At 40.2% G+C, this 18,242-nt stretch overlaps 2 protein-coding genes across 2 annotated transcripts; one reads left to right on the top strand and one right to left on the bottom strand.

The window, feature by feature from the left end:
• The first annotated feature begins 489 nt into the window (after positions 1 to 489).
• LOC145444109 (uncharacterized) lies at positions 490 to 10,424 on the top strand. The gene is made up of 9 exons (XM_080322038.1): positions 490 to 1,384; positions 1,625 to 1,711; positions 2,522 to 2,640; positions 2,705 to 2,740; positions 3,151 to 3,239; positions 3,318 to 3,429; positions 4,016 to 4,046; positions 8,707 to 9,965; positions 10,023 to 10,424. The coding sequence occupies exons 1-9, from the start codon at positions 490 to 492 to the stop codon at positions 10,152 to 10,154; spliced, it is 2,760 nt and encodes a 919-aa protein (XP_080178164.1). The 3' UTR covers positions 10,155 to 10,424.
• A 1,850-nt stretch (positions 10,425 to 12,274) lies between these two features.
• LOC145445191 (ubiquitin carboxyl-terminal hydrolase 22-like) lies at positions 12,275 to 18,235 on the bottom strand. Its single transcript, XM_080323352.1, has 11 exons — positions 18,103 to 18,235; positions 17,546 to 17,640; positions 16,836 to 16,962; positions 16,399 to 16,599; positions 16,233 to 16,334; positions 15,576 to 15,730; positions 14,869 to 15,044; positions 14,629 to 14,764; positions 14,423 to 14,570; positions 14,227 to 14,363; positions 12,275 to 12,538 (listed from the first exon to the last, which is right to left on the bottom strand). Exons 1-11 carry the CDS (start codon positions 18,217 to 18,219, stop codon positions 12,346 to 12,348), a joined length of 1,587 nt encoding a protein of 528 aa, XP_080179478.1. The 5' UTR covers positions 18,220 to 18,235; the 3' UTR covers positions 12,275 to 12,345.
• Positions 18,236 to 18,242: the final 7 nt, after the last annotated feature.

The following is an 18,242-nucleotide window of genomic DNA, read 5'->3' on the forward strand; positions in this document are numbered from 1 at the left end:
AATTTTCCCGAGACTTGGTGCCACATCAGCACTTCTCCTTGGCGATTTATCAAGGCATGCGGCTGACGTAGACGACGATTCACAGTACGCAAATACAGCAAATACTATCGTGCGATTGAAACGCAAAGCACAAAAAAAGGCGTACAATCCATCTGCTCTGCGAATCGCACGCAAGGTATTGTGGAAGAACATTTTTTCCAGTTGAAAAATATATACTTTGCTACCACAGCCAAATGTTCGCTGGATAAATTTGTAGTGAAGTACGAAAAAGAAATTTCAATTTCATGCAAATTGTTCAGCGACACTATCCTGCACGAAGGTTTCAGTCGTTGCCGCTCAAAGAAACCGAAAAGAGGTGCGCTTGTGACTGAAGTGAAGGAAGCGCAAACGCCAGTCAAGGTGATTAAATCAGTTCACAAGAAACGGAAGCAAAGGGATACCGGATATTATATATCAAAACGAGCTGTAAAAGATCTGCACTGTGTCGCAATGACAAATCCAAATTCAATTTCGGAAGACGTCATCCTGCGCAGACTTGGCAATCTAAAAAACGGACGACTGGACAGCAACATTCAGCCAGCTGAATTCATCAAGGCCCAATCATTTTCAGACTCATTGTGGCAAGATTATAACCACATCCCCAAGCAATTCACCGAAATGGCGATGACCACCGCGGACGACGAAATTATTACTTGGCTTGATGTTTACTCAGTTTGTTCGGAGCCAAGTAGCGATGTTCTGGATAATATTCAGAAATGCGTCACCAATACCACCTACGGAGGTTGGCTCACATCAGAAATTGTTTCCACATACGTGCGGCAGTGCATTCGAAGGCTAAACAATCAATTTGACCATGCAATTGGTGGTTTTTCAAAAATTATTGATAATAAAGTGTTGCTGCAAGATAATTCAAGCCTCGATTCAAATTCATCGGCACTGTCACTGGCAACCAATTTATTCGACAACAAGGGCTGCCTTTTCGACATAATTCTTCTTCCGATTTTGCATAAACAACACTTTATGCTTCTTTGGTACACGAAAAGTACAAATGTCTGGTACTTGCTGGATTCATCCAGTATTCCAAGAGCTGGGGAGGCCCAAACGATTCAAAGGCGGCTGCGATGGGCCATGAATCGCGCTAAATTGGCAACAACAGAGCTGAAGGAAGCAAAGTGTAAAGTGCTGAAAGTAATCCAGCAATCCGACAGCAAAAGCTGTGGTGTGTGTGTATGCCTTGCTGCGCGAGTAATTTGCACAATGGGAAGAATTGAATATGAAACAAATCAAGAAAGCTTCAGGCACTGGATATTGTACGACTTGCTGTGCTCTTCGCCCGTACTGCATCCTGATGTCAGCACGTCCCAGAAAAAATGCTTGAACGAAGGTTAGTTGTTGCCTACCACGCGTGTCGCGCATGCATATAACTGATTGGCTATAGGTGTAGGCTACTTGAAACAAAAATACATTTTCTAAAGAACAAGCGCGTTTCAGATTACGAATTAAACTCGCGAAAAATAAATAATGATAAAAAATATACTTGAATGAAATCCATGCCAGGGATATTCCACAATCGAAAAAAAAATTGTAATTGACCAAATTTTTTACTACTATGAATTTTTTACAGTCAGAGAAACTAACCATTGCGAGGAGGCCGCATTTGCGTCCACTGCGTCTCCCAAATGCAATGGAAATATTTCATTGCAGGAGTCAGGTAACTATAAATCGATATAATCATAAAGCCAATCATTTACCCTTATACTACCTCATTTCATTTTAAGCGACCAAACATGCAGAGACTGAGCCACCAGTCAAGTTCACAGGTATTATGATGAGTAAATATTTCGCGTTTTGTGTAGGTACAATATCCAGTTTTCTGCAATGATTGTTTAAATTTTCTGCTCTATATATACGGTAGCGCGGAGCATTTTCTCATTTTTGGCCGGAGCCGGATCAGTACTTTTTCTGACACTGCCGGAGTTGGATCGGAGCTGGTTCAGTACTCTTTACTAATAATATGACAGCCTTAACCTCTTCCTATACCTCGAATCTATAGTTAAAGTGAAACGTTCACGGAAATAAACCATATGTCTAGTTCAAGTTGACATAATTACTTCAGATAAGGGTTGGCTTTGATATTTGAGTTTTTATTTTCCTGTTTGCATTGTCTCAATCAATATTCAATGCCATCATGTGAGTAGATAATTGTTATCAGAGTTTTTCGAACCGGATCATGGTCATTTCTAGAATCTGGCCTAGAAATCGGACCAGAGCTTTAAATTACAGGATCGGACTAGGACCATGCAATTTGTTGATTCGCTCCGCACTAATATGCGGCCTCTTCTGCAGGAAGATAAAACTCCGTGTCGTAGATATGAGAGAGCATGTTGGCTACTTTGTTTCTCATATTTTACGAATTTACGATGTATTAATTGTGATAATAAAGTAATATAGATTGACCAAATTATTGAAATTGAACTGTTTCAAATACATATATTATAAATATATATGTTTATTCACTCAGATATCAGATTGTTGTGGTTATCACCCATCAGCAACCGAGTGGAAGCTGTTGTCGGTAACGTATGTGTAACAAGACGGAGCTTGTGCTTTCTGTCGCATCAAGGGTGGCTAGATGATCAGGTTCGTCAGACAATACAATTTATGATTTGCTCAGTTTAAAATTCAAGGAATATTGTTTACGCAGATTATGGATGCTACGATGGAGGGATTGTGCATAAAGGTAATTTCGTTGATTTCACTACACATATATTTCTTATAAATATACTATAACTTGTAACATTCTGTTAATGGTAGGCCGGAAAAAGCGGCAGCTGTGTTTCGTGTCACTACTCGACAAAATGGTGGTACAACGGTTCCTACTGTGCCTTAAACACCGGAATGCTGGTACGAAACTATTAAATTATTTACCTGTGGTCAGCATCTATAGTAACCAACTAATCTTACACTTTCAGTTGGAAAGGTCATCCACACAATCAATAGTGACGTCACTGTATGTTGGCAATCACTGGATTTTCATGGTCAGTCTCATTTATTTATAATGTAACTTACATCGATTGTCCCTCTCAAACCCGTTGCACGCGGCTTAAGGGTTGATTTTCACTTTTCCTCAATCATCCCGAATTCATTCAGGCTAGTGACATTAACACTCGAACCCTCCTACTTTACGACCCACTGGGAAATGAGGAGAGCTACGCTCAGAAATTGGAGTTACATTGGAAGTGAGATTCTGCAATTATACTCTACAAGTAGCACAGTCAATAACGACGTAAAATATCAACCCGGTATTATAAATTTAGTGGTTTTTGGCGCCATCACAAAGAGGACTTCGCAACCCCCGGATGGACTATAACGTCTTGCTCTCATGACTCGCAAGAAGATGGCTTCAACTGTGGTGTTCTCGTGCTGAAGGTAGGCCTTGCAATCATATATATTCGAAATTTATCATTCATGTTATTTATCGGGTCTAATGTGAATTGTATATTGCTTATTATATTGCAACAAAAATTTGGTTACTTCATGCTGGCTTATCAAATAGTATCCCCGAATACTAAACCAAGTGCAATCAGGAAATGAGGTAGCCCAAGATCTCAGAGTATGGGGAGAAATATTCCGCCCACACAATCATCTGCCTTCTACTCACACCGAGCAATGACTATATTAGCGCTATCTCATACACTATGGTTTGAAAAGTGACATCTCCTGTTATATTTATACATCATCCTCAAATAAAAACATCTTTAATCGAGACGATGGTTCCCATAACACTATACGTGGTTAGGCCATGTGATTGATTGTAAATATTATTTTATTGGACAGTTTGCAAAGAATTTATTGGGCAATGACGGCTTCAATTTTTCGGCAAAAACTGAAGATTGCAGAAGATATCGAGAAGAAATCGGAAACATGTTGCTTGAGCTAACTGGTATCCTGAAACCTCGTATTAAAATTTGTTTCATCAGAAATATGACCATATGTTTATTTTTCAACCATACAGATGAGACAAACCTTCTCAGAAATCGATGAAGGTAGGTACTACTATAACTGCATGGTTTTCTGTGGCTCAGCGATTCCTGACTTGGAATCTAAGGACCCTTAGGATGTCTGCGAAGCTGTATTACGGATTTATCGATACGACGAGTCCGCTTCCGAATGAGCTGTGGAGGCAACATAAACCTTCAATAAATAGACACATAGACACATATCCTTGATCCCGATGGTGTCAAGGCGTTAGAGGTTTATTGTGATATCGCTTCCCCCTCACATTTCATGTAAAAATATTACACTATACTTGACTTACTCCATGACACGATCTTCTAACAACAGGTGTGGGGAAATTCGGAATTTAACTCTGCCTGCCATCTTCACATCACCACCGATTGCAAACGCTACCATGTCATGTATGCAAGACGATCGTTTGCTCATGCGAATGCTATAAATTTATCATTATTGTTATTGCTATTACAGTGTGTTTACTAATTTCTACATTTCTTTGATAAAACGTGATTATAATGCATTTTCATTTGTTTTATTTGATTTTGTTCTGTTCCCGAGCTATTCCGAACCTCAATGTTCGTGTTCTATTTGGGTACATACGTCCGCTGATAGGGCTGACTATCTTACTTTAGGGTCCCAACATGGGTAATTCTTCGATTAGGCTATATATGTATCGAGTTTGTTGGAAATTCAAGTGTATCTATGTATTGACCGACGCGATATTCCACCGAATTCAATCGGATTCCGTTCTGTTCCTGAGTTAGTCCGAACCCGAATACTCGTCAATATTTCTTTATTAGGGGAACTTACGTCCACAGATGGGGTTGAATATCTTCCTTTAGGGTCCCAACATGGGTAATTCTTCAATTATATATGTATCGAGTTTGTCGGAAATTCAAGTGTGTCTATGTATTGAACGACGCGATATTCCACCGAATTCAATCGGATTCTGTTCTGTTCCTGAGTTATTCCGAAGCATAATGATCGTAAATAATTCTTTATTAGGGGTACTTACGTTCACAAATGGGGTTGAATGTCTTCTTCCAGGGTCCCACCATGGGTACTTCTTCAATTATATATGTATCGATTTTGTCGGAAATTCAAGTGTATCTATGCGTTGAACGACGCGATATTCCACCGAATTCAATCGGATTCTGTTCTGTTTCTGAGTTATTCCGAAGCATAATGATCGTCAATAATTCTTTATTGAGGGTACTTACGTCCACTGATGGGGTTGAATGTCTTCCTTTAGGGTCCCACCATGGGTACTTCTTCAATTATATATGTATCGATTTTGTCGGAAATTCAAGTGTATTTATGTATTGAACGACACGATATTCCACCGAATTCAATCGGATTCCGTTCTGTTCCTGAGTTATTCCGAACCCGAATACTCGTGAATAATTCTTTATTAGGGGTACTTACGTCCACTAATGGGGTTGAATGTCTTTCTTTAGGGTCCCACCATGGGTAATTCTTCAATTATATATGTATCGATTTTGTCGGAAATTCAAGTGTATTTATGTATTGAACGACGCGATATTCCACCGAATTCAATCGGATTCTGTTCTGTTCCTGAGTTCTTCCGAACCCGAATACGCGTGAATAATTCTTTATTAGGGGTACTTACGTCCACTCATGGGGGTGAATATCTTCCTTTAGGGTCCCAACATGGGTTATTCTTCAATTGTATATGTGTCGAGTTTGTCGGAAATTCAAGTGTGTCTATATATTGAAGGACGCGTTATTCCACCGAATTCATTTGGATTCTGTTCTGTCCCTGAGTTATTCCGAAGCTTATTGTTTGTCAATATTTCTTTTATAAGAGTACTTACGACCACTGATGGGGTTGAATATCTTCCTTTAGGGTCCCAACATTGGTAATTCTTCGATTATATATGTATCGAGTTTGTCGGGAATTCAAGTGTATCTATGTATTGAACGACGTGATATTCCACCGAATTCGAGCGGATTCTGTTCTGTCCCTGAGTTATTCCGAAGCTTATTGTTTGTCAATATTTCTTTTATAAGAGTACTTACGACCACTGATGGGGTTGAATATCTTCCTTTAGGGTCCCAACATAGGTAATTCTTTAATTGTATATGTGTCGAGTTTGTCGGAAATTCAAGTGTGTCTATATATTGAAAGACGCGTTATTCCACCGAATTCATTCGGATTCCGTTCTGTTCCTGAGTTCTTCCGAACCCGAATACGCGTGAATAATTCTTTATTAGGGGTACTTACGTCCACTCATGGGGGTGAATATCTTCCTTTAGAGTCGCAACATGGGTTATTCTTCAATTGTATATGTGTCGAGTTTGTCGGAAATTCAAGTGTGTCTATATATTGAAGGACGCGTTATTCCACCGAATTCATTCGGATTCTGTTCTGTTCCTGAGTTCTTCCGAACCCGAATACGCGTGAATAATTCTTTATTAGGGGTACTTACGTCCACTCATGGGGGTGAATATCTTCCTTTAGGGTCCCAACATGGGTTATTCTTCAATTGTATATGTGTCGAGTTTGTCGGAAATTCAAGTGTGTCTATATATTGAAGGACGCGTTATTCCACCGAATTCATTCGGATTCTGTTCTGTTCCTGAGTTCTTCCGAACCCGAATACGCGTGAATAATTCTTTATTAGGGGTACTTACGTCCACTCATGGGGGTGAATATCTTCCTTTAGGGTCCCAACATGGGTTATTCTTCAATTGTATATGTGTCGAGTTTGTCGGAAATTCAAGTGTGTCTATATATTGAAGGACGCGTTATTCCACCGAATTCATTCGGATTCTGTTATGTTCCTGAGTTCTTCCGAACCCGAATACTCGTGAATAATTCTTTATTAGAGGTACTTACGTCCACTCATGGGGGTAAATATCTTCCTTTAGGGTCCCAACATGGGTTATTCTTCAATTGTATATGTGTCGAGTTTGTCGGAAATTCAAGTGTGTCTATATATTGAAGGACGCGTTATTCCACCGAATTCATTCGGATTCTGTTCTGTTCCTGAGTTCTTCCGAACCCGAATACGCGTGAATAATTCTTTATTAGGGGTACTTACGTCCACTCATGGGAGTGAGTATCTTTCTTTAGGGTCCCAACATGGATAATTCTTCAATTATATATGTATCGATTTTGTAGGAAATTCAAGTGTGTCTATGTATTGAACGACGCGATATTCCACCGAATTCGATCGGATTCTGTTCTGTCCCTGAGTTATTCCGAAGCTTATTGTTTGTCAATATTTCTTTTATAAGAGTACTTACGACCACTGATGGGGGTAAATATCTTCCTTTAGGGTCCCAACATGGGTTATTCTTCAATTGTATATGTGTCGAGTTTGTCGGAAATTCAAGTGTGTCTATATATTGAAGGACGCGTTATTCCACCGAATTCATTCGGATTCTGTTATGTTCCTGAGTTCTTCCGAACCCGAATACTCGTGAATAATTCTTTATTAGAGGTACTTACGTCCACTCATGGGGGTAAATATCTTCCTTTAGGGTCCCAACATGGGTTATTCTTCAATTGTATATGTGTCGAGTTTGTCGGAAATTCAAGTGTGTCTATATATTGAAGGACGCGTTATTCCACCGAATTCATTCGGATTCTGTTCTGTTTCTGAGTTCTTCCGAACCCGAATACTCGTGAATAATTCTTTACTAGGGGTACTTACGTCCAATCATTGGGGTGAATATCTTCCTTTAGGGTCCCAACATGGGTTATTCTTCAATTATATATGTATCGATTTTGTAGGAAATTCCAGCGTGTGTCTATGTATTGAACGACGCGATATTCCACCGAATTCATTCGGATTCTGTTCTGTTCCTGAGTTATTCCGAAGCTTATTGTTTGTCAATATATCTTTCATAAGGGTACTTACGTCCATAGATGGGGGTGAATATCTTCCTTTAGGGTCCCAACATGGGTTATTCTTCGATTGTATATGTGTCGAGTTTGTCGGAAATTCAAGTGTGTCTATATATTGAAGGACGCGTTATTCCACCAAATTCATTCGGATTCTGTTCTGTTCCTGAGTTCTTCCGAACCCGAATACTCGTGAATAATTCTTTATTAGGGGTACTTACGTCCACTCATTGGGGTGAATATCTTCCTTTAGGGTCCCAACATGGGTTATTCTTCAATTATATATGTATCGATTTTGTAGGAAATTCCAGCGTGTGTCCATGTATTGAACGACGCGATATTCCACCGAATTCATTCGGATTCTGTTCTGTTCCTGAGTTATTCCGAAGCTTATTGTTTGTCAATATATCTTTCATAAGGGTACTTACGTCCATAGATGGGGTTGAATATCTTCCTTTAGGGTCCCAACATGGGTATTTCTTCAATTATATATGTATCGAGTATGTCGGAAATTCAAGTGTGTCTATGTATTGAACAAAGGGACATTTCATCGTATTGGTTGTGATTCTGGTCTGTTCCTATTCCTGAGTTATTTCAAACCATTTTTATTTCAAATCTGTTTTACAGTTGGGTACCTGTATCTACTGATTGTGTCGCATTCATGATCAGATATCCCGATAACCTGTTACAAAAAACTATTGTCAAATCTGGCAAGCGGTTTTCGGGATTCTGTTAGAAATTCCAAACTTAAAAATCTAATGATGCCCCTGATGTTTTTTGTGTTTCACCTGAACATATATAATTCCTGAGAATTCTATTAGAATCACAGTGGTCTGGCAGAGATGTGATTTTAGCAAAGTTGGAGACCCAGACGAAGCGGGTTATATGGTCCCCAACAGGGCCGATCAATCGTGATTACGATGACGTCAGAAGGTTTAGTGATGCCGGAGAAAAGGGAATCAAGAGAGCCATCAAGGCAGGCTGCAAATCAGTTCTTGTAGTGACCCCCAATACCAAATTGTATGGGCAAGCTGCAATTGTTGCAGCTTTGGGTGTTTTGCAAGGAGCGTATGTCCCTATTGAAATCCGCGAGGACTGCCCCGACAGAAGATTCAAGCTGGATAAGATTGGTCTGTATGGCAAAGAATTGCCAGACAGTTTCCTCGATACGGTGAAAGCTCTGGAACATGGTCGATCAATCACTAGAGATATCGGTGGATCGGATCCGGAAAGAATGGCTGCTCCGAAAGTTGCAAAGTACGTAGAGAATACCTTCAGGGACACTTCCGTCAAGGTATCAGTAATCTCGGACGTCAATGTTTTGGAGAAGGAGTACCCATGTCTTGGAGCTGTAAATCGTGCTGCAAAAGTTGTTCCCAGGCACAATGCGCGTGTGATCAAGCTGAATTATTGTGGCGAAGGTCCAATTACCGATACTCTGTTCCTTGTCGGTAAAGGAGTCACTTATGATACTGGCGGTGCCGACATTAAAGCCGGCGGCGTTATGGCTGGAATGCATCGGGATAAATGCGGAGCTGCGGCAGTAGCTGGATTCTTTGGTGTTTTGGATGCTTTACAGCCAAAACATCTCAAAGTCGTGGGTACTATGTCCATGGTGAGGAATAGCGTGGGGTCAGATTGCTATGTTGCTGATGAAATAATCACTTCCCGTGCCGGTGTAAGAGTTCGTGTTGGTAACACGGATGCAGAAGGGAGAATGGCCATGTTGGAATGTCTATGCGAGGCTAAAGAACAGGCCCTGAACGAGGTCAATCCGCACCTTTATACAATCGCAACATTGACTGGACATGCGATTATCGCCATGGGACCAAATTACTTCTGTGCTTTGGACAATGGGCCCGCAAGGAAGATCAAGAACGTGCAGCAAATTCAAGATTCTGGTGATCAATTCGGCGATCCTTGCGAGATATCCACTATCCGTCGTGACGATTTCGAATTCCATACCGGAAAGTCAGAGTATGAAGATGTGCTTCAATCCAACAATTCACCTTCGTCGAGGACGCCACGTGGTCACCAATGTCCGAGTGCGTTCATGATAATGGCTTCGGGGTTGGACAAAGTAAGTAAATGAGATGGAGTGGATTCTTGTCAATTTCTAACTAACTTATATTAACAGCACGGCATCGATTCTGCGCAACCTCTGCAGTACACCCACTTGGATGTAGCTGGGTCGAGCGGGCCATTCCCGGGCGTACCCACAGGATCGCCGGTGGTGGCTCTTGCTGCTCGTTACATCAAAAATTTGTAACCTGACAAATTATGAAAACAAAGGAGGAAACCGTGTTTTACCTAGAAATTACGGCGTATTCGATAATAAAGTGCAATTTGGAACTAATATTTACTAGCATAAGACAGCACTTCGCTGCTATTGTTTTAAACATAAAATAGTGTCTAGTTACAATTTTATAATTATGAGTCTATGAAGTTCTTTTCCGCATTGTGAAATTTATTGATTTCATTGACCAAAATATAGCAGTTCGAGCATGAATATCGAATTTATTACATCACAACAACAAAATTCTTTCTTTGTGTCGAATTTGGTTAACCGCATTTGCTGACGTTCGATGCTGTCAAGAGTCAGTCGATAAGCTTCGAGTGGATTTAATTTGATAGTACGAGCCTATTGTGTGTTGATATAAAGTCTAATGTACGATCACCTCAAGAAGTTCTACGAAATCGTCTGATATTGGATGATGTAAATTGTGACTTAATGCGGGATTGCTTTGTCTTGCGCTGGTAGGTAGCTTGGTGTTGTTTGTTCAGTATCTGGTCAGGTCACGATCAGCATTTTTCAAGTTATGTAAAAGATGCTGACATCAATCAACACCACCATGCAGCAAGTCATCATGGAGCGGAAGGGTTGAACAATGAACATGTCCTGACCAAGATACCATGTTAGAATCCAGCTACAGCAGTTGTCCTCAAAACTTCTTGTTCGTGACAGGCTCTCATGGGGAATATATACCATCCCCCCCCCAAAAAATAATTTTTTTTTCAACTCGCACAAATTTAATCGATGCAATTGGTTGATTTAGGATACCAAATTCTCACTGATAAACATCCAATGTGCCTTATAACAAGCGACAGAACAGAGGAATACGCAGAGTACTTGCAAGCTAAACTACCACTCTTCTTTAATACTTGTCAGCCGAGAATTTCCACATCGATCAAAACTACTGAATCCTTCATTTTCCATTCTCATATGGAGTAGTGATGTAAATTTCTGCTTGTGATCGAGTAGAATTTCTCTGCATCACATCTACTTGAGAACCCAACACATACTTTAACCACCTCTGATTACTGCTCTCACGTTATTCAAGCTGCCATGAAATGACCTACCGACGGTCTGCCAAAGAACCATTCATAAACTTAGCCACGAGTTGCAATATATTAGGCTTACCATACGTTCTCTTTTAAGAGGATTTGTCCTCTTTTTTGAAAGTGTCCTCGGAGGACGCCCTTTTGTCCTCTTTTTTGAGATTTTGTCCTCTTTTTTGAAAATTTAGGTCAGATTTAGATCAAATTGCGAGGGAAAAGCGGTGATTTTAGCTCTGAGCGAAAAGAAGACCTTTTTTTTTTTCTAGTTATCCACCTGGCAATGTGGAGAGAAAAACGTTATTTTGAGCTGTAAGCGAAAGTGATGACCTTTTTTTTTAGTCAACCGATGACGAAGTGGGAAAAAGTTACCGGTTTTTGAGAATTCTTCTCCAGTTTTGCATGTCTGAAATTTCTGAAAAAGTGTCCTCTTTTTACATTTTCAAAATATGGTAAGCCTACAATATATCAAGTCTGAATTATCAAATCCAATGTGCAATGCAACAATTAAATTCTGAACGAGAAGGCTGTAAATTCAGACGTGCAGATCTATAAACGTGCAAAATCTCACTAAGCCTCGTAGCACCAGAGACTGGTTGACACTTACTAGCCGTAGCCATGGGACCGGGAGACTTTGTTCACACTGAAAAGATAGGGATATGCACACTGCACAGCAACAAAATTCGTATCTTTACCATCAACCCCCGAATTCGCCGCTTCAGACTAGGTATATAAAGTAGAGACATACCCATGCAGTGACATAACGACCAGAGGTGGTCAAAGTAGTCACCGTCGCTACTTAAGTAGAAGTAACGCCAGAATTTCTACTCAAGTAGAAGTGGTGGTTCACAAGTCAGTAAGTAGGTATTATACGCTTATTTTTGCCTACAAAACTGTCAAGTAGAAGTAGAAGTAGTCTAAAATCATACCTGTAGGAAAAATCTACTTCAAGTAATTCAAAAAGTAGAAGTACTTCGTTACTGACCACCTCTGATAACGACACACCAATATTTCTGTATAAAGCTCAGGACCACTAACATCATATCATGGCAGTTACATTTTATCGAATTTTATTCGAATAATAAACCTCAACACTTTCATGACTGAACGATATGCAAAAGAAATTATTCATACTCTAGATACTGTTTGTGATAAAATAACAGATAAGCTTCCGATTGTAAAACGTCCTGCTTGCTAGCTTTCATGATTACAGAGTCGTTACATCGAAACCATTGGTCTTCATGCTGCCTTACGAAGACCGAATAGTGACCGCTTTGCAATGATCCAATGTGATTGATAACCGCAAATAAGGAATACCTGAAAGATAAACACACCGGTTGACACTAGGATCTACACTAAACATGTCGTACATTCAGCCGCATTGTCTCGACATTGCATTTTGGCAACTGCAAGCAATGTGACCCAAGCTTACAAAGGATGCACGCGATCCAATCGTGTGACATTTAAACACATTTTGGCTATATGCAGAGCGGACAGTGGACCCAATCAGAGGCAGTTGGAGACATCATTTTTGCGGTGCCTCTTGCAAAGAGTTACCAGCAGGGCTGTGGAGTCGGAGTTTCGCTAATCTTTTCCATAAGCAAGCCAAGCAGGGAAGTCATGGATACCAGTGTTACTAATCAGGTCTTTGGTCTGACCCGGCCGCTTCACCATTACGCTATCTTGTCCGTGGTAAGATGCATCATAACGGATCGAACGAATCTTCAAGAAAGATTGCAAGTATAGTTCTAGTCTGTGAATACTGGACTAAGTGCAAGTAGAGTGTAGACATATGCTATATGACTACTCCCTATATTTCACGTCTGACTACCATTTATTAGTTGTGAGAAAGCGTGGGCTTGTCATCAGCATAGTGTGTAATGAGAAAATTTGTACATCTCTGTATTAGTTGCTGACTCATACACAAGAGCTACACTTCTGTTTTTATCCTTATTTTTATTATAGAGGCTGGGATACGTATCATGTTTGAATGATTCATACATATTACAGAATATCCATGGCTTGTCTATGCTATAAAAACTTATAGCATATGAAAAAGTAAGGATGTATTTCGAAATAAATACTCCCATGTTAATTGCACAGTGAGTATATAGAGCTATTTCACAACAACCAATTTTGCATGCTGTCGTGAATAACATGTCTGCATATGTTCAATGGTTATATGACACTATGACAGTCATTAAACTGTTACTGTGACGTATAATTTCCGAATTAAATCTGTAGTACTGTTGGAGTCGGAGTTTCGTGAGGAAAATAGTCGCGGAGTCAGTGCATTTACAGACTTTGGAGTCGGTATATTGACAACGTAAGGAGTTGGAGTCGGTGGTAAAATTTACAAACTACACAGCCCTGGTTGCCAGCACACTATTTTTGGGTTAAGTTTTTTGCAAAACTACTTACTTTTTAGAATTTTTATTTTGAATCAGTAGTCACATGTTTGCATCGCTGTGTGAAATACCCCCTGTATCATGGCAATGGCAACTAAATAAATTTCCCAAGATCATAAATATTTGTAGGGTCATTCGTCATTTTACATAAGTTACGAAGATACCTCCAATTAGCCGGTAAAATTATGAAATTCCTGTCCCCCCTTGACCAAATCTACATTTCAAGTTACTCAAGTACTTTTCAGACCATTCATTATTTACTCCCAATCAAAGCAGTTTGACATGTTCTGGAAATTGCTACTTCCACTTGCAATCATCTTGAGTAGTAACGCTGACGAATTCGACCAATGACCACCTCTGCATCGACAATATCTACAAAAACAGGTTTCGAAGAGAATATACAAGACCTTGAGTTTATTCCAACTGCCTTGAGAGAGGCCTTCGTAGCGACATTGGTATGACGTGATGGACTCGGCGGCAATAGCATCCAAAAATGGGAATGCTTCTCATAACAACGTGTGGATAATTTGAAAACCCATTCACTTGACACTTTTGCATTAAACTATAATAGAAATCCGTAAAGCAAGTTATGCTTACTTGTTATTTTTAGATATATGTAGATCATCGTTCACAACTTTTTGCTCCTTCCCATTAGCACTTCGCCGCGATGCCATAAACGGGCTTAGGTCCAGCTCCATCGGAAATGACACATAAGTCGGAATCTTTCGCCTTGACTGTTACAGTGAGATAAGTTAAACATTACCAAGCTCGATATCTACCATATCTATTGTACCATGGTGGTGTGCTCGAATCTTTTCAAATGAAAGCAACAGACAATAGGAAGTTTGTTGAGCGTCAGCTGCTTTGTTGACTCCTGGTAGCTGTGACATTGGTTGCATTCGATTTTAGCGCTACTGCCCAAGTGTTCCGGTCTCGTGAACCTGCGCCGAAATCGAAAATTCAAGTTAGTGGAAATATGTACCCGTTACGAATGGGTACCTGTTCAAACAGTCTTTCAGCGACATGGGCCTGTTGCTTGGTGAAATTGGAGGTACCGTTGCCCCTGTGGTGTTTTCCATACCGGTAAGTGGTTGGTGCGGTGGCGACATGCAATGCCACGGGCTGCTAGTGGATCCTGTTAAACAAAAGTAAATGAAATAGTTTGCAAAACAGCTATAGTTTCATAATTTGCATTCTGAGCATGATCACAATGATGCTAAAACTATATGGTATGATTACCCGGCAAATCAAGTGAAATATCCCAAAACGGATCGATGGTGGTCGACACACCCTTGCAAACTTGACATTCTACGTCTGACTGCCATCCGCCAGTGAAGATCTGATCGATAATGCAACGGCACGGCTGATTTCTGCCCTTCTTGCCAGGCACAGGGCTTGAGTTGCTGGCCGTGTCACTGCAGATTTTTGCGTAAATTCGTAATTTCATCAAGAAGAAGGCAAGTTAGTTGCATCAGCCATTTTTTAATACATCATAACATGTGATGCGACACGCGAGTCACCTTCAAATCAATTTTATGATCGCTACTGAGCACTATTCCTACCCAGAGGTGGTCAAAGTAGTCAGTTTGCTCCGCAAGTAAAGTAACGCAATTTGAAGAAGTGGTTTTGTTCTAGAGGTCGTATACTTTTAGTAGTTTATCGAAGGTGGCTATTTCTGAAATTAAAAGATGTGTCTTAGCAAGTAATGCCAATTAACAAACGGTACTACGAATTGGTGCGATCTTCAAATATATATTTAGTTTCCGTGACAAGGGCTATTTCATGTAGTCCTCATGACCAATTTCATCCACAAAAGTGATGCTAACTCATGCCATAATACTATCTATGTTTCATAATGAAAATTGTACTTTTTAAGTACTTTTCACTACAAAATGCTCAAGTTAGTGAGTGCAAGTAATTAAAACCTATCCAAATTAAAAGAATACCTCGCGCTGAGATGCTGATGCAACAGGTCCAGTGCCGCGATTAGGAATTCGTGAGCGTCTTGCTGCTCGTAACCCGCCAGGTGACGAGCGTTTGTCCAAACCAAGTGCAACAACCGATAGGGAATGTACGCCGTTTGTTTTGCCGCGTAGAACTCCTGTCAAACGCCACTACGGGTAATATATATGGCTGGACAAAAATCGAGCATCTCAGTGCGTCGGTCCCGAATCGGGTATTAGGCTGAAGTCCAGACGAGTAGCATTTAAGGTCATTATGACATCATAACAGTAAAGATGATGTGGAAATTTCAAAAATGCACCTTTTATGAGGCCTCAAAGAAAAACAATTCCATTTCTACACCACATAATGATAGAAAAGAAGTTTAGTATTTTTGTGATCAAGCCTATTTCATTGCGCTCTCTGTGGGTTGATCACAACTTTACAGAAATGCCATTTCCACGTTTCGCATGCTGTGATTGGGCCGATCGAGTGGGGGAAAAGTATCGAAACGATAATTCTTAGTAGAAAGAGGTGTACAATGTTAATAGCCTACTTTAATACGACTCGAATCATTACAATTAATACTCAATTTGAACCTGTGCACACGAATCAACGTGCCAAGTCCTAGTACGATACTGCCAAGAGAATGCTGCGCTTACCTGAAACAACCTCATCATTTCACAAACGAGACACCGGTCCTTGTCGCAGACGTGTTTCTCGGCGAGGAAATAATCCCTCAACATTGGCGTGTGTATAAAGGCCTGAGAATGAATCGTTTCGGTAATGTCACTCTCCACCATCGGCGCAACTAGTACACGCGCTCACCTGAAGAATGCAATTCATGAAGCACGTGTTCCCCAGGTTGACCAGGCCCCGCAGGCCGATAAAACTCTCAGGTGACATTTTTCGACGCTTTGGATTCAGTTTGAGGTACTCCATGTCTATTTCCGACGGCTCCCAAAATGGCCATAAGCTGACATGACTTTCGCTCCATCCCATGGATTTGCACATGCTTCGCCATTCTGTCTAAACACAAATTGATATATATATCCACCATTGTTACCAAGCATGCCGTAAAACTCCAGACTAATGTTTCAACATTTGACAGCCAATTATTGTAGTGACAAAGTCAATAAAACTGTCTAATGAAATGAATCATTCATCTGGCTTGACAACGACATGGTAAACTTTATCCCAAATACCAGCGAATGTGACCCTCTCGTAATCAGGCATACCTCAACAACAGAAATTTGCGAACATACTTTTGCAATTTTATCTAGTTCCTTGTCGTAAATGTAGTCCCTGCATTTGAAGCAGTACGTTTGACCAAATGTCAGATCCATAGCGAGAAAGTGATCGTTCTTCAATGCATGAGCGTGAATGTGCTGCCTATGATGTAGATGCAAACATGATTAATGCACTTTCTAATTCGTAATACTTTTTTGCTACTGTATAAAATGAGCAACATTACTACATACTGGCAATTTCAAAGCAAATTTCATGAGCAGTCATAAGGAAATGTGTTTTGGTAAGTCAGAAGTATGGTTCCATCTTTGCGAGTCAACAGATATGCTATCCAGTGACAAGTAAGATAGCCTATGTTTTCCGAAATCACGGACGGGATTATTATGATGAAATAACTGTTTTGACAGCTTTATGAAGTTGGACCTTCCACAGTAACTATGGTTACTAGAAAAGAATGTAGGGGAACTGAATTTAGCAGTTAACGAAATATGATCATAGTTATGACTTCTAAGCTCTGATTGTAATATAATGAGCGATCACACGGCCTGCTTCCACATCAACCACTATTGGCTGTGAAGCTGCAAGGTTTGATGTAAACAGTGCATTCAAATGTTGCACATCTCTCAGACAGAAAGTTTTTTATTACCATACTTTACAGTTTTAAGTAGAAGCAGAGCGAAGTCTCCGATGACATAGCCTACTCAATAGTCTACTCGACAGATCTTACTTTTCGTAGCAAGCAAAATATATGCAATGAAGACATGCATGTAAACGACCTTTGTAAGTTTTGCAGACTTGACAATAACAAGACTTGGCCCGTACCTGAATTTAAAAAAAAGAATATGTTGATTACTACAATCTTGGTAAACATGAAAGAAAGAGAAAAAATCAGAATTGCTACTCAATATGGTTGCCCGACATATGAGCATGCGACACAATGGAAAACGACAGTTCAGCATGGAACACATCGGCATGCGTCACTTCAGCATGTGACTGTATAACCCTAAAACTTACCCTAACCCGAAACATAGCCTAACCTAACCTAACCTAGCCTAACCTAACCTAAAACCTAACCCTAAACCAACCATAAATCCAACCCTAACCTACCCCTAACCCGTAGTTTAACCCACATGCTCATGTGTCGCATGCCAAATTGTCGCATGCCCAAGTCTCGCATGCTGTAATGTCGCATGCTCATATGTCCACGGACCACTCAATATATAGGTGTTATATAAGATGCAAATACCAAACTAACAGCATCAATATGTTATACAAATGACTTACTTGTCTGGCTTCACGGGTACTGCAGTTTACAAGCCATTTCTGAGTAATCTGAAATGGCTTTATCCCATATGATGTTTGAAACGATGTCAAATGCTCGCACGTATTTATGGGCGCCATAACTACTATGTTTATGAAACGAA

The sequence above is a fragment of the Botryllus schlosseri genome, chromosome 8 (genome assembly GCF_051294905.1).
Source record: "Botryllus schlosseri isolate E-star chromosome 8, Bs_hap1, whole genome shotgun sequence".
Classification (NCBI taxonomy): Eukaryota; Metazoa; Chordata; class Ascidiacea; order Stolidobranchia; family Styelidae; genus Botryllus; species Botryllus schlosseri.